Source organism: Nicotiana attenuata, unplaced genomic scaffold, assembly GCF_001879085.1.
Source record: "Nicotiana attenuata strain UT unplaced genomic scaffold, NIATTr2, whole genome shotgun sequence".
In the NCBI taxonomy this organism is placed as follows: Eukaryota; Viridiplantae; Streptophyta; class Magnoliopsida; order Solanales; family Solanaceae; genus Nicotiana; species Nicotiana attenuata.
This window is the reverse complement of record NW_017671889.1, coordinates 51,760-73,288: the sequence shown is the minus strand read 5'-3', so window position 1 is coordinate 73,288 and position 21,529 is coordinate 51,760. Positions and strand designations below refer to the sequence as shown.

The following is a 21,529-nucleotide window of genomic DNA, read 5'->3' as shown; positions in this document are numbered from 1 at the left end:
TTGCATTGAGCAATTTTGAAGTGGAATACGACATTTAATTTTGTAAAATTAATATAGCTGTGATATATGTACTTCTTTTGCATGTTTAGAGGGCTGCTTAATCTGTTTTTCAAATTGTTTTGAGATTCAAGGTTCGTACGGTCACTCCAAAATATTACTATCAGTATCGGATTCTCAAATAATATACTATTGTGGAGCATTCGACATGCACCTATCAATAATATTTTATAAGAGTCCGAGCAACATAGGACATAATCATAAGAAGTTTTAGGTTAATGAAGAGTAAAAGTTAGCTTGGCTGAGACGAGTTTCCAAACTTTTGCTTCATTTGACAGCTCAACAATAACAAAAAGCTAAATTTTCCCCTGCTAGTATATATGACCAAATTTAAATTTTTAATAGACTAACCGTCCCAATTTCAGGTAAAAATTGCACGGGGCGTCCTATTTGGTCGCCCCCATTTAACCTATACCCATTTTTTTTAAAAGTTTTAACTTGTACCCACTTTTTAAACACCTTCAGCCCCCTTTCTCCTCCTCCTTCTCCTCCTCAAAGTTATATCCGCCCTCAATCCGATAGTTCCATTAGAAGAAATTCAAAGCTTCCTTACCAAATGTTTTTTGGTGATTGTGTCAAACTGTTTTATAATTCCAAAAGAACCTAAGAAAAATAAGGTATTCAAGACCCACAGTAAGTCAATAGGACTGAAAAAGGTTAAACATGAACAAATAAATGAGAAGAAATTAAATGGGCAACCAGTGGCAGTGGAGAAGTATCCAACAAAGAAACTTCCTAGCTTCTAGGTTTAAAGGATATTGTCTTTGAATATCAAGTTAACACCATTTGAAGGAGCCAATCCAATCAAACCAAATTGACATCGAATCATATGGAAAGTCAGTTAAAACTTCAACTCTAAGAAGGTTGAAGTTCGCCAGTTACAAACAAAAACTTCAGCTCTAGAGCTGAAGTTCGCCAGTTACAAACAAAAACTTCAGCTCTAGAGCTGAAATTTGACAGTTACAAAACAAAAACTTCAGCTCTAGAGCTGAAGTTCGCCAGTTACAAAACAAAAAACTTCAGCTCTAGAGTTGAAGTTCGCCAGTTACAAAAACAAAAACTTCAACAATTACAAACAAAAACTTCAGCAAATAGAGAACAAAACTTCAGCTACTATGCTTAAGTTCAGCAATTACAAACAAAAACTTCAGCACACTTGGTTCAGCACACTTGCTACTTTAGTCCCGTCTACTAGAATGCTGAAGTTTTGCGTGATTGCCTTTGCTACTTCAGCCTCGTATGTTGAAGTTACGCGAAAAAGTGGGTACCCTTGTAATTTTTTTTGCAAAGTGGGTGTTTGCTCAAAAGTTATCATGTGCTTTATGAGTGCAAAACAATACAAATAAGTTACGGGAAAATCATAGCAAATCGTAATAATCCATCGGACCAAGCGAAGAACATGAAAATAAGTACTCAAGGTTAGGGGAAGAAGTCTTAACAGCTTTTATTGATAATATTGGTTTGGTCTGCCTCTCCATGAAGAGGTTCAGAGCCTTACAATGGTGTTTTCTCTTGCCATAAGATGGGTATATTTTTCTCTTCTCTCTCTCTTTTGTCAATAGTGATGAAGAAGCAGCCCCCTTTCTAGGGCTTCCACTCTTAGTATTTATAGATGTGAGCTTCGTGAGCTGGCAATAAATGGCCGTGGCCACGCTGAGGTTTCGTCCCCACGGGGGAATGAATGGGTCGTGCCCTTGTAGATTAAATCAGACAAGAGTCGAATCCTGTTATGAATAAGTGGCCATACCACTTTTTAATTATGGATTAGCTCAAGACGAGATTAACTCCGTTAATTACCGTGAGATCGGATTTTGACCCATACAGCGGGCACAAGTTAAACGTGACCCAAAAAACGGATATAGATGCAAATGCCCCCAATTTCAGCACCATCTGTTTTTGGCTAATCGATTTTAATTTTAATTTGGACTTTCATTTTTTAGCACCACCTTTTTTTTGGACCGATGTATAGAAAGAAGAAGCGAGAATGCACTAGATGATATGGATCTAGCCTAATACGGTTTGGAAAAATATGATTTTTATTAAATGAATTCGAGTCAAGAACATTGTGTTACAAGAAAAATTCCAAATATGATTTTTATTAATATGAATTCGATTTTCAAGAACATTGATTGTGTTAAAACAAAAATTAAAAGATACCAAGAATATTAGTGAATTGAAACAAGGGAAAAAGATAAGGGTAGCAAATGCTAGTGCGTTAGCTGCTGGCCACAATTTAAGCACAATATTTGGGTTCACATAGCCAAATTATTGACGAAAATAGATAGTCATTAGAATAATTAAGAGGAAATCATAACTTAAGTCTAGGGTGTTCGCATCACCCCTAAGATTACAGTTACATATGTAAACATGCATAATTACTCATTTCTCTTGAGAAAGTCTCTTGCGCCAATCCCTATAACCTTTGCATCCGATCTCTTCATTATCCTTAGCCTTTTGCATGACTCACTGAACATTCTGCAAATTCATATAGTAATTTCTTTAGATTTTTTTTTGACCAAATTAAATACAGCAGATATCCAACAACATATATAATTTCAAGGAATTAACTTACTGCCATGGAACATCGCCAAGAAGCATCCAATCTCCATCTTTGTCTTCATATATCGGAACGTACTCTGACTTGTCTGCATCCTCTAATGCTTTCCCTGTCACAATTCAACTTCTCTTTAGTTCCTTTTTGTCTTTTCTTTTCTTTAATTTTTTGCATTTAAATGTTACGAATATTAATCTGTTATTTATATAGTAGATCATGAGTTCAAGTTTTATGTAAAATTAATATTTGCACAATCATATCACATATATAGGATAAGCTAGAAATCACAACTAACTCTCTATAATAAGTATTAATTGATAATCTAAAGAAAATAGTAATAATAATTAACATGCTATCACGGGTAAAGTTACACTATAATTTTAAAAAAATAAAAATAAAGCGTCAATGCATATAACTTCAGTCCTTTATTGACAGGGGCGGAGCCACAGTGTCGGCTACGGATTCGGCCGAACCCAATCGCTTTAGTTCAAACTTCAAACCTTCTATTTATCTTTTAAAAATTCATTAATTGTGTACAAATATTAATTTAGAACCCAGTAACTTAAACGGTAAAGAAGGGCGTGAACTTTTTGTACGTCGTATGCCTACTTTTTTTGAAACATTTCCGATCGTTTTGTTGATTAGAGTCCCGAACCCATAAGTTTGAAATCCTAGCTCCGCCTTTAGTTATTGATTAAACTACATAGAACGTATAAAAAAATTACATTGTCGAAATATTATAACAGTAACTTCACTTGCCTAAATAAACCTCGAGGGTACAAAAATTCATGTAAATAATTATTAACACTAAATTAATGATTAAGAAGTGCAGAGAACGTAAGACTAACCAATTCCATAGCAGTCAAAGAGCTTCTCAAGAGCCATAACAAGTTGAGAATAATCCTTGTGATTGCTCAAATCAACTTTCCTCAGAAATGGCGCACCATCCATACTAACTTTGACGTACATTTTAAAGCTGTTTTTTCTCCGATAAGAACACACCGGCGGCCACCCCACAACTTGATTCTTGTTTTGACAGTACTTATAATTATCATCATCGTAATTAACGTTGTTGCTGCTGTTTTGGTCACTGCATGTAATTTCAGAATACACCCTTTTCTTCTCATTTTTCTCCATTTTCCCCCCTGGAAGTCCCAACCTTAGCTCCGTAATTTCAAGTTCTGTTGCCATTTCCTTTTGTTTTCTTCTTTCACTTTTGTTTTTTTTTTTTTTCTGTGTTTTGAAGAGTGAAATATATAGTTGGTTTGTATTAGTTGGTTAAGGAGTAGAGTTTAGTATATATATATATATATATATATATATGAGAATACAAAGAAGAGAAGACAAGGTAGGAGCAATGCCAGGTAAATTAAACTTAATGGTCGGTCACATGAGATACAATGGTAGGGAACTATATGCTACGTACCTAATTAAACACAAAATAATATTGGCCCCCCAACTTGCTAATTTTTCTATGAAAGCAGGATCGTAGGGTTCTTGTTTTTTCAGAGAATTTTTGAAGATTTACTTGTGACCGTTTGATATTGTTAAGAGAAAAACATGCCATGTGATCTCCCTGATAGAAGGGTTCCCAATATGTATGTAGTATATACAGACAGATATATATATATATATATATACATATACGTGTGCCAATAAATAAAGATGCATACATATTGACGCGTAATCATTTCACATATGGACTAGCTAATTAAGTACTGGCAAAGTCAAAATTTTCATTAGGAGAAATTAAAATATAAAATGTAATTAAATACAAGAAGAAGTCAAAGAAATTTAATAGTATAATTTTTGTTTTATCTAATTACATAGTATAATTTTTGAAGAATAAGTAATACTTGACACCCTTTGAATAAAGGTGACTCCGCCACGATTATGACTTCGTCATGATCAGGGAAAATAGTAAAACACAATGTGAATTGTGCTATTTTCTTATGGCCTTGTTTGAAAAAATTGAGAAACGTAAAGCAAAATGAATAATTAGGAATTGAAGTAGTCACGAAATTAAATAAGTACTGCGTACTGTCAAAATTATCACTTTATGTGACAATATTTTTTTTAGTCCACTCTAATAAGAATTGTAGCTTTCTAATTTTACAAATAATTTAACTTTAAACTTGCCATTTTATGTTTGATAAGATGATTTATAGTTACACAAATATTTATGACTTGTTTTAGACCACAAGTTTCAAAAGTCATTATTTTTTCCTTTTTAAACTTCACACATATTCACACTTTACCACATAAAATGAAATAGAGGAAGTAATAATTAGTCACCTATTTGAATTAAGTTTGTCAATTTCGACCGCGAAATACTCATATTTAACTCGTAGAAGAAGATTTAGAAAATGAAAATTTACGAAATTTGCTACTTGTCAAGAAGACAAATTTGTGCGGGATACCTCCAACATGAAATTATAGTATCATGTTAATAAATGAACATAATTTTTCCAATTATGGACAATCAGTTTATACCACAAGAATAAGAAGATAATATGCTATACCCGAATATATTTTGCAATATTAGGACACAGAATCTTACGTTGAATTCCTTAGAAATCATTATATATAATTATTTTCTAGTCATTATTTTCCATTATAGTTGGTCTTCTCCCAAACAAATTCAGAATATTAAGTAGACATTCTCTTCCATGTGCACGTATCTTTTAAATGATCTCAACTCCATTATCTCGTAACTCAACCAATTAACTCAAAACTTTTACTGCACATGCTATCTTTTCAAAAAAATGCAATCCTTAATTGGGGTAGTTAAGAACTAAAACATGTTCTAGAATACGAAATACGGATTCGGTTGAATCGAGTAGCTTTAGTCTAAACTCTGTATTTGCCTTAAGAAATTCATTGAATAACTAATTATTAATTTAAAATGCAATAACTTAAACGGATTAGAATTCTGAATCCGGCCCATAAATTTCAAATCCTAGCTCCGGCTCTGATTGAAGTCCAGCCATGATGCATATCTGTAGCAACTAAAGTGGCATATTGTAAAAGGTTTTGCTACATCTAGTATATACTAATATTGTTGGAAACCTTTAATTGCAATATCTTATGCTAAATTATGCGGATTGTCTCATTTATTTATTTTTAGATCTTCAACACAATCCCTCGTTACTTATTTTATTTTTTTCTCTCAAGTGATCAATAATGTTGAATAGTTTCTTAAATGGGCGGCGAAGATATTTTGTTGGAATTAGTCTAACATCGATTTTGGGATAAGTAATTGGTCTCCTTAATTATATAGTTTGGACAATTTTCGTCTCATGACCTAAATTTTATATCATTCCGATCGTATACTCCTAATTATTTTGTGATTAAGAGAGAGTAGGAAAAAAAAAGTATGTGTGTTACTCCCCCACCGAGCATATGTTTCCTTAGGGTTGGACAAGGAAATGAAACATTACTAATATTTTAATAAACCACAAGAGGTCACACGTGACAAATAGTTTGTCCCAAACATATTGACCTAATCATAAGAGTTTTTGTTGATCACTACTAAGACAAACGTACCCTATAATCCACAGTATGTAAAATTGCCTCCTCACCCAATATTCAAAGAGAAAATATCAAAAAACACAGCATTAATTGGACTCATAAAGGGTAATATACAGCTAGCTGTGAACGAAAGTTGGCCTCTCTTTCCCATTTCAACTCAGATTGTCCACGTCATTAATGTAGAGGCTAAGGTTTATGTCTTCCTCCGTGCATTTATTTAAGTAATTTTAAAGACACGTAAGGTTTTGGGCAAACCACCCATCACCTCGGGTCAATATAGCTTGGGTGAATTGTTTTTGATAAATAAACAAAAAAATAGACTTGCCATCCGTATATCAACAGGATTTAACTCGTACAATATTGATGCGGTAAAATTATTTCATATTATTAATGTATAATTTTTTATATATCATAATACTAAGTTATATTGCATGTCTAATTTTTTAGGTTACTCACTCTTATGTACGTTTACTTTTTGTTATTTCTCAGGTGAATATATAGCATGTAAAAATTATTTTATCATTATTAGCGTATAAAAAAGTAAAGTGCATGTATGCGTTATATGTGTGGTCGGAATGGTAATTATAGGGCCCTAGTCACGTGAAGGACACGTGGTTTGCATGCCCATGCATTCAAACAGGAGCTAACTGGAATAGTGGAGGTCTTTTCATGGAGTTGTGGTAGAACGAAAAGAGCTCACCGTGTGTTGTGCTCTACCATGGAAATAAAGCGAAGCAGACAAAAGTCATGAGTACGTCCATTCGTGAAGCTTCTAGGGTAGAAAATTCCAGAGTAAAAACCTTTCATTTTCACTGAATATTATACATCCAATTGTCCTTATAATGCAAAGTAATTATTTAGTTGTACAAGACTGAAGAAGTGTCATGCAGCTGGTACGTGAAAATAATGTTTGCAAGAGAACAAAAATATATCAAAATATGGCCAGCATTCATATCCAACGTACGTAAACATTGAAATGTTTGGGAAATATAATAGTAATTTCTTATAGAGCTGCGTGATGCTGAGATGATAGGAACCAAATTTTTTGTTTACATGTCAGTACAAATCATTGCAAATAATCCATACAAGTAGAGAGAGATTAAAAATCTGGGATTGCATGCAATTCGCTGTTGTATATTTCATTCCTCAAGCTCCGATATTCTGAGTATCCAAAATATATACCTTTAGACTTCTCTATAATAATTATCCTCTATGACAATACTTTACTAAAATGGTCAAGTATTTCTTGAAATCAATTTTTCATATTAAGTTATACTCCCTTTGTTCCAAATTTATGTGAACCACTTCCTTTTTGGTCCATTTCCAAAAAGAATGACTCCTTTCTAAATTTGGTAACAATTTAGTTTATAAAACTTATAGTTCTACGCTTAATGAAAAGTTTTTATAACCACACAAATACTCTAGGCTCCTTTTTGACTTGTTTAAGACCACAATTCCAAAAGTCTTCCTTTTTTCTTAAATTCCGTGCTTAGTCAAACAGGTTCACATAAATTGAAACGGAGAGAGTAGTAATATATGTTCTTTATAACAACAGTTTGCTATAGCAGCAAAAAAATATCGAAATAAACGAGGCTATATATTACCGAGAGGTTTGACCGTATATACCTATAATTTTTTATTAAAGTTTTCTTCTGCATAGGAGAAGTTTACAACTATTGTATAAGAGTTCATCATACCATTAGACTATAGAACTGTATGGTTTGTTAGATTTCAATTTTGATGCTACGTGTTTTTCCCTTTTTTGATGATTTAAATCTTTGCGCTGAGGAATTTTGTTCATAGTGATAGATAAGAGGGCTGAAAGAATAGGGGACTAACTGTTTGACCAAAAAAGTATGGGACCTTTTTGTTAAATTAATTTAATAAGAAGATAGAGCGTAAATTCTAGTTAAGGAAAATTAGTTCTAGATCTGAGATGAATAACATGAATAGGAAAATATAATTGAGTATAAATATTGGCAGTGATTATGGCCAGATTTAATAATATGAAAAAGATGCATTAAGTAACATTAAATGGCAATAAAATATAAATAAAGGAAAAGATTCACATAATCTTGAGTGAGGCAGATCCTCTTTCATTTGATAAAGATGAATGATAGACAAATTCAAGACAAATACAAATCATCTAATCTCTTTAGAGAGATGTGTTTATATATCTTCAAAAGAGAGAGTGTCCCCCCCCCCCCCCCCCCCTTAGAGAAGTCCTTTCTTCCTATTTATAAGGGATATCCCTAGAAAATCCTTAAAAGGTACAATAGAGGAAATATCCAGTAGAATATTCCCTTCGAAGACTCCAAAGCAAAACTAGTTGTTACATCTATCTGCACTGCTCGATCTCGACCTTATTAATCACTGCTCGACCTCGGCCTTATAGATCACTGCTCGGTCTCGGCCTTATTGATCAATTCAATTCACAGGTTACTCATGACAATTTCTCCGCATGTCGAATTTCTCTAAGATGGGCCAAGGCCCAGGAATGTTCGTACAACCATAAATGATTTAAAATGGGTCACCTTCGTGTTTCATCAAAGCTAAACAAGAAGATGAGACTGAAGACAAGCTCAAAATTGCAAAACGACTGGTCAAGGTTCAACCATTAAATACGAGAAGATATGCTAGTCGTGGACGAGAATAATGTTATGTGTAAGAAAGTGGTCCATCAATTTTAGATAATTATTTTAATGGGCCGTCTCTGTAGATACCTGGATCTGTCACCAGACGGGCCGTTGGGCCTCCCTTTGCAAAACAATATGAAAAAATTGCACGGGACGCCCTATTTGGTCGCCCACATTTAACCTATATGCATTTTTTTTAAAACTTTTAACTTGTACTCACTTTTTAAACAACTTCAGCCGCCTTTCTCCTCCTCCTTCTCCTCCTTCTTTTTCTTCTTTCTTCTTCTACAACGATGACTTCAACATTGCTCTCTTTGATTAATGAAGCTAAAGCAAATATACTGAGGACTTCCACTTGGATTATTATAATATTAAATCCCAAACCAAGAGACAATAAAAGTTCTTTGAAATTTCAGTTTTGTATTTGTGAATTTCGGTGAAACAAACTAAAGTGGCATATGTCAAGCCGGTAATATTATTAAATACATTATGTCGTCTTTTTTTATAATGATTCAGAACAGTACAGAGGAGATGGAGGTGATGGTAATGGACGTTGGGTTTATGATAAGGTACAATATTTCCAAAATTAATGGAAACTAACTTTTCTCATTACATACAAGACATATTGCTTATTAGTCCAATGCGTTGACAAACTTAAACGTGGGTGAAAACTACGGATACCTTGTATACTACGTACATATTGGACAAAAGAAAGAAGAGTTTGGATCAGATAGCATAAAACATGCTGATGTTAATCAAATATAGAACAAACACTTCAGCTCTAGAGCTGAAGTTCCCTAGTTACAAAGACAAAAACTTCAGCTCTAGAGCTGAAGCTCCCCAGTTACAAAAACAAAAACTTCAGCTCTAGAGCTGAAGTTCGCCAGTTACAAAACAAAACTTCAGCTCTAGAGCTGAAGTTCGCGAGTTACAAAATAAAAACTTCAGCTCTAGAGCTGAACTTCAGGCCCGGCTACTGGAATGCTGAAGTTTTGCGTGATTGCCTTTGCTACTTCAGCCCCGTATGCTGAAGTTATGCGAAAAAGCGGGTACGCTTGTAATTTTTTTTGCAAAGCGGGCACAAGTTAAAACGTGACACAAAAAGGGGGTATAGATGCAAATGCCCCAAACAATATAGGGCCAAACTCAAAAATAGCCAGATTTACAAGTGGCCATTCAAAAATAGCCATAATTTCAAAAGTCATTAATTTTAGCCACTTTTCATGTAAAGATAAATCTGAACGAAAACACTATTCAAAATGCGGAAAATACTCCAGCATAATACACTGGAGTTTGGAGTTTCAGTATACTTTGATGGAACTCCAGTATAATATACTGGAGTTCCAACAAAGTATAATATATTGGAGTCCCAGCAAAATAAAGTATACCGGTCCAGCATAATATGCTGGAAGTTCATATACAGGTGCACCGAACTCCAGTATATTATGATGGATCGGTCTCTGTTGCAGCAAAATAGTGGCTATTTTTCAATGACTAGGCGAATGCTGGCTATTTTTGAATGACCAGTCCGAAAACTGGCTAGCCCATGCTATTTGGTAATTTTACCTCCTATAGCAAAGGTATACACCCAACCCTATTTATTATAAACCAAAATTATTTTAAAATATTATTTTTGCTACTATATTCATGAATAGAGTAGCGTGAATACAGTGAATATACTACCGTAACAACTAAATAGTAGCTATAAGAAGTAATTATGTATATGGTAGCTATAGGAAATTAATAGTCACTAACTAAACAATAGTGGTTTTCTGAAAATTCCTCTATTTAAAATGAAGAACAAGCCTTCTCCAGAGTAAACATAAAATTGTATATTATTTCTTGAATTTACCATTTGGCAATAATCTTAGCTTGAGTTTGGACATTCGCTATAATCCAGGGAGAAATTCAAAAAGGGAAATTACCAGCTATGTCCATTTATAAGTAGCTCATTACAAAAATTGTCCAATTGATAGAATATTACTAATATTAGCCAAATTAGCCAATTAGTTATTTGTTGCAAAAAAATATCAAATTTTAGCTTTGTTTTGAGTGGGTGTTATTAGAATAGATTGGGCACAACTTAAGGAGCTTGAATCTCAATTTTTTGGGATGATTTGGTGAAGTTTTGAGGTAGTTTGAATTAAAAATTCGAAGTAAAAGCTAAACATGAAAAAAAATAATATGTGTATGACACTGTGTATCATTTGTGTCACATATGTATCATATTTGTATCAATTGTGTATCACATGTATACTTGTGTGTGAGATACATGCGTGATACATGTTTGATACATGTGTCGCAGAGACTTTTTTGAACTCGATTTAATTACGAATTTTGATACAAAACCAGTCCAAATCACCTCCAATCTTCCTCAAATTTTGTATATTGACTTATCTATATATTTTCAATGAATTTCAACTATACCCATTAAAAAGTTCCTTTTTTGTTTAGATTTTTGGAATATAGTATAGATTTTTGTATTTCATCACCTTATTTGCTACCCCGTCCATGAAATTTCCTTTCCGTCTTGTATCTAATGTTGCTAATCACGCTTAAAAATATAAAAGGTGATTTTTGCATGTGATTCTTTGAGAGAAAGAACCCTATTATTTGGTTTTTAATTTTTGTTGGCTAGTTTTGGTAAGTCTATGACTAATGGCTAGAGGTTGGTAAGTTGAGATTTATTTGGGACATTTATGTAAGTTTCCCATTCAAAAATAGCCAGATTTACAAGTGGTCGTTCAAAAATAGCCCAATTTCAAAAGTAATCAAAATTTAGCCATTTTTCATGTAACGATAAATCTGAACGAAAACACTGTTCAAAATTCGAAAAAATACTCCAGCATAATATACTGGAGTTCCAGTATATTATACTGGAACTCCAGTCTAATATACTGGAGTTCCAGTATAATATACTGGTCCAGCATAATATACTGGAGTTTGGAGCACCGGTGCTTCAGTCTCCAGTATATTATACTGGAGCCAGCAAAGTATACCGGTCCAGCATAATATGCTGAAAGTTCATACACAGGTGCACCGAACTCCAGTATATTATGCTGGACCGGTCTCTGTTGCAGCAAAATAGTGGCTATTTTTCATTTACTTGGTAAACGCTGGCTATTTTTGAATGACCAGTCCGAGAACTGGATAGACCATGCTATTTTTACTATAATCCACCATTCTGATTGTTTCTAAAGTTCACCCCAAAATGGACAAGAAACGATGAAGACATCAAAGCAGTTCTCTCATATAGTAACAAAAGAATGGGCTCAAACCGAGGAATAGTTGCAGAAACTTATTCTGCTACTATAGTAAGCTGTTCACAATGCGCAGATTTTCATTTATCTCCTAATGTGTCATGACTCAGCGTAGTTTCCAACCTGATCCAAACTATATAAACGTAACAACAGCTGATATTATTATAGCTTGTTGCCGAAGACTATTCTGGCCATTGGAATAATCAACAGGATTATCGACCATTGCTTCGGGGTGCAAGGACATGGATACTTGGTATCTATGCTAGTAGGACATAGCAAGTACCCGAGAATAGTCGAGGTGCAAGCAGACACCACCTTTCATACAAAATTTAAAAATGAAAAAGTGAGATGTGGCTTTCTTCAATTAACATTAACAAGACATGGTAGGTGTCAAAGAAATATGGAGTCATCTACTGTAGGATACTGAAAGATGGCAGCAATTTGCACCAACAGCTCATCAGAAAATAGAGTAGCGCTCAACAAATAAGAGATAATACTTCAACAAGCTTCAGCTGTTTTAAGATCGACCCTAGGAACATTATATACAATGGCTACATGTGTATAAGTAAATGAAAAATAGGACAAGATCCACAAAGTAATCCATCCACCCGTGTTTTTAGAAAATTAATAGCGAGCTGCTAATTCAACCAGATCTTTGTAATCATCAGAGATGTAAGACTCCACCTTTACCGATCCCTTTATTGGAGATACGTATTTCACCCCAACTAGCTTCAGACCTGCAACAGAAACACATAGATTTACATTAAATCTGCTGTTTTTCCCCCTCAGATTAAATAGAGAAACTACCAGTCAAAAGATGAGTTCATTGTGTTTGCTAAAAACACAGTTTAGAATAGCCACAGAGAATAAACTACTATACTTTCCCTGCATGGTTACAGTAGAAATAATGTCCAAAAGATTCTGGCTGATGTTGGCTGCAATAAGTTTCTCCACTGATAATCAGTTTAGACCGACTTCAATTTTGTGGACCCTATACGGAATTCAGCAAGTCGGCTGATATATGAAATACGTCTAATAATGATTAGTTTCAAATCACTTCAAACTTGTGTGGACAATTTATGGGATTCAGGAGGTTGACTAATATACGAAATATGTCAACCATATTATCCCAATGATGATTTTCAAGCACGAAAACAGTAAGGGTCAAATTACCTAATTTCTTGCAATTCAAGTTCCTAAGACTAGTTTGAGCTAGTAGGTCACCAACTAGAAGAGCCTTAACTAAGTTAATCTCCAACTGGAAGAGACACAACTAAATTACCCGCCAAAAAAATAATCAAGACTTGGATTCTGATACCCTAACTTGCTTACTCTATCAGATAGGTAAGTAACTTTTTTTTTCTTTTGATAGGTTATCAGACATGTAAGCAACCTAGGTTATCTCCAACTTTTTTGTAGAATTTTATGCAAGATGTGCACATGTCACCACCTACCTCTCCAACAGTGTCATAAGTTTGATAAACATCCCAACTGGAGGACAAGAAAATCTCTTCCAGTAGTTACCTTCCCAAGACTATAAGCATGGCGCAGGCCTATCCCTCCCTCCCTCCCTCCCTCCCTCCCTCTCTCTCAAACAAACAAAAAATTGAGAATCAAACTGAATTATCACCTGAGCCTAACAAATGAATCCAAACAGAAGAAAGAAAAAACAAAAACCAGCAAAGTAACAATAGTATACAATTTTACAAGAAAATACTCACTGTCATTAACCCATCCATATAATAACCTTTCGCCTTTCCAGTATTCCAAAGGCCTTGTCTTCATTCGTTTGCTTCGTCTAACCCCATCTTGAAATGACGTGCCAGCATCTGTCGAATTCATGAAATTCTTTATATAACACACAAAAGCAAGAGGTCTAACAAATACATGCTCATGGGTGCAAGAGTAAACCTGCTATACTTGGCCTAGAACGAAGAGCTTTAGTTTCACGCCTTCCGCGAGCAGGTCGTTTTGCTTTCTGTTGTTTATCTTTTGCCTAAAGGATCAGAAATGATGTATCACACATCAGTATACTCACTACAGCTAAAGAAATACTGCAGAGAACACATGTACATACATGTAAACCTAGAAATAGTAGACATTATGGGCTAAAGATTTTGCAGTGTTTACTTTATATCATTCAATATCCACGGTCATGTCAGAATTATTGTCTCTTATACAAATTGGTTGTCAAAATTTTACACCGATAATATCGTAAGGGTCATTCCAGTAGACAACTTAAAATGTCCAACCCCTGGACAGCAATCAACACATTTGGTATAAGTGTATAACTTAGATCAGTAGCATTATTGCTTTTTAAGAGAATCAGATTATCATGGCTATCAAAAGCAGTTAATGTTTGTGTTACACCTGGGAATTGCTATATGTTTTTGCACAAACCATCTCCACAAATAGTGTTTATTCATCTGCAGATTTGTTGACGCACAAGCGCTGAAGCTTTTTTTTTATAATGAACAAGCGCTGAAGCTTTACACTCTTTCTATATGACAGTTACAATTGGAGGAGTCAAATGATATTTCCTTTGACTGAGATTTTTTCAGAGCTTTTAATAATAAAAAGAACCATGTGTAACCCCACAGCTCCATGCAGAAATGAGATATTTTGAACCCTTATAATTCAAAACTCGCCAATTTTTTAGGACGGCTGGAGTGTATATGAACTTCTCTGAAGAAGTGTGTCTACTCTTGTGATCCAAAAAATTACTTTTCCGAGAAAAACGGGCAAATCCACCATAGGACATTGCGTTTTGAGTTTGCTGATAAAATAAAAAAAGGAGTACTGAAGAAAGGAAACAACCTGGGCATAATGCTGAGGGCTCATCTCTGACAATATAGATCCGACCTCTGTAGAATGGACTTCAACTGCAACTGATCTCAATTGATCTGTAAAAAAAATATCAAATTTCTCAACTTCTTCCCAAGCATCAGACTGTTATTACTAGTTAGGATAAACAAAGTAAGATGGCTTAAACCACTATCTATCAAATTCAAGAAAGACTACAGAAATTTAGAAAGTACAGGCAACTTTATCAGTGAAGTCGTCGGTGGTGAAAAGTACCCAAGTTTATCTGCTTTAAAAGGAAACTATGATGACTTAATAACATAAAGAATGATAGAAGCTCGACAAACATTATCAAATTAAAAAAAAGGTGATCAATGTGAGAATGATTTCAGCAGCAGCAAGTTATTTTTGGTGGCGGCAGATTACTAACTTAAAAGTCCGTAAAGCAAGCGCAACTACAGGGTTAAGTGGAAGAGCTGACCGACTCTAAACAGCAGGATCCTTTTGGTTGCTAAAATGCACAAAGAAGTCATGATTTCACTACAATCATACTTATGTATCTCATATCTCACATGCAGCTACAGAAACTAGAAAAGTGCCTAAAAGAAATGGCACCAAACATCTATAAAACCAATTCATGACGTTCAAACAAGCCATTGTCTGTACAAGAAACAAAATCTAAATCTTGCAAGATATTATAGCATCTGACTGGGAAAGATTTGACTCGCGACTCAAGCTTTATTGGTTGGAAAAAAGAACAACAAGGAGCTCAATATTGAAAGAAATTGGGAGAAAAGGAGCAAGAGAGAGTTGCAATATCACCAACAAGCGTAAAGTCTGAAGATTAAAATAGATTTAGCCAATCTTTAAGGATGCAGATTCTGTGCAAATATGACTACAGAGATGATGCAAATTCAAACATAGTGTTGGTTCGTAATTAACTTTTCAGGTCACAGAATCAGGCTCATATTATTACTGCACGTAGTATTCTTTTCTTTCACCATGTGCAATTTAAGTGGTTTACTGCTTGTCGTATAAAATACATGGCATTAGAGAAATAGGGGTCATGGGGTTTGACAAATCTTTCAATTTCTTGACAATATCGAAGTAGGAAGAGGAATCAAGGATTATTTCCAATTCAAACTTTAAACTAGACAATAGGTATCACTGTGCGATATGAACACCATACACTATTTGCAGATAAATTTACTGTGAACATCCCAAGTACTTCACTAGTGAAGCATTAAAGAAACCTCAATGCTTTTTAACCATGATATGACACTTCTAATTAGAAATTTCAAAGGCAAAAGGTATCAATATGTGACATAACACCTTATGCTATCAGTACACGGGTTACTTTAATCATCGCAAGTGCTTTGCTAGTGAAACATTATAGAAACCTTAATGTTCTTATACACAATACAGCATCAATACAGCAATAACTTAGCATGCATCACTATCAAACTTATGTCTTGTTAATTAGAAACTAGAACCTGACATGATGCTCAAAGATAGAAACGAAGTTCAAACGTAGTACAGAAATCTTGTTATTTTTGAACTATTTTCATTAGTGACGACTGGATCTTTTGCAAGAGAACCATATCTTTTTGTAAGGTCCTCTATACGGTATACAACTTGTATGCAGGGTTATCCCAAACTTATCAATAAAACCATTACCTTTATTTTAAAAAAAATAAAATAGAAAAGAATAGTGAAGTTCAAAAGTCATGATTTTTGACAACCACAAATTCCGAATTCTCCATAGCTAATATGTTTATAAGATGCATCACATGCATCTTCCCATTGGAAAAAGGGAGATGAAACGAAAAAGAAAAAAAAAAAGTTATAAGAGATCATCTCAAAGCAACCTAAGGTATTGCATCACAATGCAGCACAAGTTTTGGCAAACATGGGAAGTTATTTGTTTTCCTAGTACTAAATTTCCAATACTTCACACCTCAATCTTTATCCTTTAGATCACCAATCAAATGTTCAGTTTCCAAAACCATGCATCACCTGAGTAAGAGTTGGACATTCAAGTGGGTCAAAAAACAGAAAGTTGACTACCGATGATTCCATGAAAAACTCAAGCTATGTTAAACGCAAAAAAGACGGAGATTATTCTGAAAAACATACAAACATATACAAAAGAATCTAAATAGGAAACAGACAAGCTAATGTAGCATCTTCAGAAATAATGAAGTTGACGTGAAATGAAAAAATCATTTAAAAATGAACCTTACCACTAGTTACATCTTTGACAGAATCCTCAAAGTGGTGATCTTGTTCTGCAGAATGTTCTCTTTGTGGTGGCATATGGTCAACCTGATATTGATGTATGAATGAAAAATATCAGACTTGGAATTGTAACCGCCAGAATGATGTATCAAATGTAGTATAATGGCAAAAGGCGGATAGTCTTGCCTGCCGATCGATTTCAGATGATCCAGAATCCACAGCAACTGTTTCAACGGAATAATTGTGTGTATCGTCAGCTTTTCGTTGTGCTTGAGGAGAAGATAGTGTTTCTGCAAGCACTTCTCCATCCTGCATCTTTTGACAGCTAATGGAAGATTCAGTCTGAAGACCTTGTTGATCCTTCATAACATCGTTTACAACTGAAACATCATTCAGTACACGGGTTACTTTAATCATCCCAAGTGCTTTGCTAGTGAAACATTATAGAAACCTTAATGTTCTTATACATAATACAGCATCAATACAGCAATAACTTAGCATGCATCACTATCAAACTTATGTCTTGTTAATTAGAAACTAGAACCTGACATGATGCTCAAAGATAGAAACGAAGTTCAAACATAGTACAGAAATCTTGTTATTTTTGAAATATTTTCATTAGTGACGACTGGATCTTTTGCAAGAGAACCATATCTTTTTGTAAGGTCCTCTATACGGTATACAACTTGTATGCAGGGTTATCCCAAACTTTTCAATAAAACCATTACCTTTATTTTAAAAAAAATAAAATAGAAAAGAATAGTGAAGTTCAAAAGTCATGATTCTTGACAACCACAAATTCCAAATTCTCCATAGCTAATATGTTTATAAGATGCATCACATGCATCTTCCCATTGGAAAAAGGGAGATGAAACGAAAAAGAAAAAAAAAAGTTATAAGAGATCATCTCAAAGCAACCTAAGGTATTGCATCACAATGCAGCACAAGTTTTGGCAAACATGGGAAGTTATTTGTTTTCCTAGTACTAAATTTCCAATACTTCACACCTCAATCTTTATCCTCTAGATCACCAATCAAATGTTCAGTTTCCAAAACCATGCATCACCTGAGTAAGAGTTGGACATTCAAGTGGGTCAAAAAACAGAAAGTTGACTACCGATGATTCCATGAAAAACTCAAGCTATGTTAAACGCAAAAAAGACGGAGATTACTCTGAAAAACACACAAACATTTGGCTATACAAAAGAATCTACATAGGAAACAGACAAGCTCAAATGTAGCATCTTCAGAAATAATGAAGTTGACGTGAAATAAAAAAATCATTTAAAAATGAACCTTACCACTAGTTACATCTTTGACAGAATCCTCAAAGTGGTGATCTTGTTCTGCAGAATGTTCTCTTTGTGGTGGCATATGGTCAACCTGATATTGATGTATGAATGAAAAATATCAGACTTGGAATTGTAACCGCCAGAATGATGTATCAAATGTAGTATAATGGCAAAAGGCGGATAGTCTTGCCTGCCAATCGATTTCAGATGATCCAGAATCCGCAGCAACTGTTTCAACGGAATAATTGTGTATATCGTCAGCTTTTCGTTGTGCTTGAGGAGAAGATAGTGTTTCTGCAAGCACTTCTCCATCCTGCATCTTTTGACAGCTAATGGAAGATTCAGTCTGAAGACCTTGTTGATCCTTCATAACATCGTTTACAACTGAAACATCATTCACTTTATCAAGCACATCAGACTCATAGTGGGAATCCATATTTCTCATATTTAAGTTGATGTCAGTATTGATATCAATATCATCATAACCATTTTCTAGCTCCTTTCCAGATTGAGATCCATTTGGCCCAGTTTTTATATTATCTTCGCCTGAATCGTTTTTCATCAATTGCTCGTGTGAAGAGTCTGAACCACTTAAAGGAACCATAATATTCGTATTGTCAAAACCAGCAACGTTTTCTGTCTCACCATGGGATTCAGTAGGTCCAGCATTATTACTTATACATTGTGGGTTCATCTTCATAGACCAATCTGGTGGATGGTCTGATTGCGAATCATTGTTATACAGATCAATGTTGAGAGGCGAAAAAGGATCTCTCAGTGGATTTGACTTTAAAATTTTCTGTTTTAACAAAGACAATGAAGCATGAGGACTTTTTGATGGAGTGGGTGATGCTAAATTATTGGCAGGACTTTCTTCATGTTGTCTGTGAGTGGAAGATGTTCCCTCAGTTGGGCTTTTAACAAGATCCTGTATCTCCAGCGAAAACTTCCAAGGCTTCCGAATCCTCTGTCCAAAAGCCTTACCATCTGCTTTCCCAGTCATAGGGAACTCAGGAATACACAAGGGGCGTAGTTCAAAGGGCTTGATCTGCAACCGCTCTTGTAATTTGGATAATAATACCATCTCCCCATTTAGATCTTCACAACTAATAGACAGTAATTCATCCAAAAAACTATTGTTTCGGTTTTCTGTTTTCTCAACTGACCCTGCCGAATTGAAAACCAATCATCATCTTTGAATTACACTCCTTTTTTTATAAGGAAAAAATGATGGTATCTCTGGAACACATTTTACTCATCGGGAAGTTAAAAATAGAATATAGAAATCAAAAGGTATCTCTCTTGATTAGTTAAAACCGCTAACCTGGAGAATCTGCTTCTTGTAGTTCAAGATTGAGGCCATGGGGCTCTTCTGGCAACTGAGAATTCTGGCCAGCCCGAGTATCACTCCTCAATGTCTCTTGAGATGATATAAATGCATTATCACTCTCAGACTGGATGGACGAGAAGCGGTGCTTATACCTCACCGATTTGCTGAGACAGAAAGAGTAAAACTTTAAGCAAGTGCAACCGCAAGTTGAGAGGATGATCACAAAGGTAAGATAAGCATTTCCATGTTAAAACGCGTAGAGCGACTAAGTATACTTCAAGATGCCTGGTCGACGGCGGCGTGCATTGGCGAGTGGAATATTCACATCTTCATTGATACTGATGCCTTTCAGTCTCTTCATTTCCTTTTCAGCTTCTGTAAATTGACCATGTGTAAAATGATTATTCTCTTTCTCCGAATAAGATATTCAACTCGCAATAAGATATTCAACAAACAGCTAAAGAAACAAATATTACCTTCCAACCTTTCAGCAGCTGCAAAAAATTCCACCGGATCTTCCAGTTGATCCATGTCTAATTCTAAAGACTCTAATGTAGAACCCAAGATGACAGGAGGTTGACTGCAAAAACATAGCAAGATATGCTAAGTAGCATCATTTCAAGAGGATCTAATTTGAGAATAAAGGAAACACTATAATTTACCTTGTACTAGGCTTGAAAGCAAACCGAGGCTTTCTGCGACCAAGGCCTGGTCTTCTCTCTTTGAGCTTCTTCTTGCCATTCATGGCAAGGTCCCCATCAATGCCCATAAACTTTGTGTTCAAAAGTTCCGCACCATTATTCACAATGGTCCTGGCCTCCTCAAAGAGCTTCACAGGACTCTTCGTTTCCTTTATGATCATAATAATGAAGAACAGAACTTTATCAACATGACATCATTCAAAAATCAAATAACTAGCCAAACCAAATCAATGAAAATTAAATGGATAAATTACAGTATTTATGTTGTCACATACAACCACCAAAAGATATCCAAGTTATTCATAGTTAGCCAAATACTAAAACAAAGACAAAAAACAAAAAATAAACTCCATTCAATAAAACAAAAATTAAAAGTCGTAAAATTTCCAGGCTGAAGGTATACGCAGTCACAGGCGAAAAAATGAATTTGTTAATTGTTGCACATAGTACAAAGTGAACTGTACTGATTTTAAGTTGAAATTGGAGTTTGCACAAACGAATTGAAGAATAACGAAATGAATTGTAACGATATTATCACTTTCAATTAACTGACCAGATCTATAATAGAGCTAGAACTAGTATATAAAGGAAATAAAAAAAAACAAAAAAAGTTACCAAGGATTTCATGAAATTATGAACTGACACGAGGTCTTTAGGGTCTACTGATACATCTTTGCAAACCCTAATTGTTTTGGGGAATAGAGAGAGTCCGACGAGGCCGTGGAGAGGATCCACCGGACCGGACGTCAGTGGTTCGTTCGCCATTTTCCCACAAGGAGCAAGCGGAAGTTTCAGGAACCTGAAAAGGGCAGATGAGTGCTTCTTCGCGTGAGTATTATGTGAAGTAAATCATTATTACTTATATTTTTTTTATTTATTTTTGAAAATGGGGTCTGAGCGGGATTGAACTAGAACGACTGACGAGGGATGAAATAAGGGGAGCCAACATAAATTAGTTGTTCTTTCTTTGAACAGATGCCCCCCGAAAAATGGTTAAACAAGCGTCGTTCGTCAAAGATTTTCTTCCATTTGGAATTATTTTCTCACTATCCTCCAACGTAGGTAAGGCTGCCTACATATTATCCTCCCCATACCCCACTTGGTGGGATTATATTGAGTAGTTATTGT

At 34.8% G+C, this 21,529-nt stretch overlaps 2 protein-coding genes across 4 annotated transcripts; both read right to left on the bottom strand.

Moving 5' to 3' along the window:
- Positions 1-2,211: 2,211 nt before the first annotated feature.
- On the bottom strand, positions 2,212-3,906 carry LOC109210745 (auxin-induced protein AUX22-like). The gene is made up of 3 exons (XM_019374204.1): positions 3,460-3,906; positions 2,630-2,723; positions 2,212-2,532 (listed from the first exon to the last, which is right to left on the bottom strand). Exons 1-3 carry the CDS (start codon positions 3,800-3,802, stop codon positions 2,433-2,435), a joined length of 537 nt encoding a protein of 178 aa, XP_019229749.1. The 5' UTR covers positions 3,803-3,906; the 3' UTR covers positions 2,212-2,432.
- An 8,484-nt stretch (positions 3,907-12,390) lies between these two features.
- On the bottom strand, positions 12,391-21,405 carry LOC109210747. Of its 3 annotated transcripts, XM_019374206.1 has the most exons (13): positions 21,017-21,399; positions 20,363-20,550; positions 20,177-20,280; positions 19,976-20,075; positions 19,695-19,864; positions 18,561-19,537; positions 18,380-18,461; positions 17,265-17,458; positions 17,084-17,165; positions 14,856-14,941; positions 13,950-14,034; positions 13,760-13,867; positions 12,391-12,775 (listed from the first exon to the last, which is right to left on the bottom strand). In XM_019374206.1, exons 1-13 carry the CDS (start codon positions 21,164-21,166, stop codon positions 12,663-12,665), a joined length of 2,439 nt encoding a protein of 812 aa, XP_019229751.1. In that variant the 5' UTR covers positions 21,167-21,399; the 3' UTR covers positions 12,391-12,662. The 3 variants fall into 3 exon arrangements, with proteins under 3 accessions (XP_019229751.1, XP_019229752.1, XP_019229755.1); XM_019374207.1 differs by lacking the exon at positions 18,380-18,461 and having other exon boundaries at positions 17,265-17,438; positions 18,735-19,537; positions 21,017-21,405; XM_019374210.1 differs by lacking the exons at positions 17,084-17,165; positions 17,265-17,458 and having other exon boundaries at positions 21,017-21,405.
- Positions 21,406-21,529: the final 124 nt, after the last annotated feature.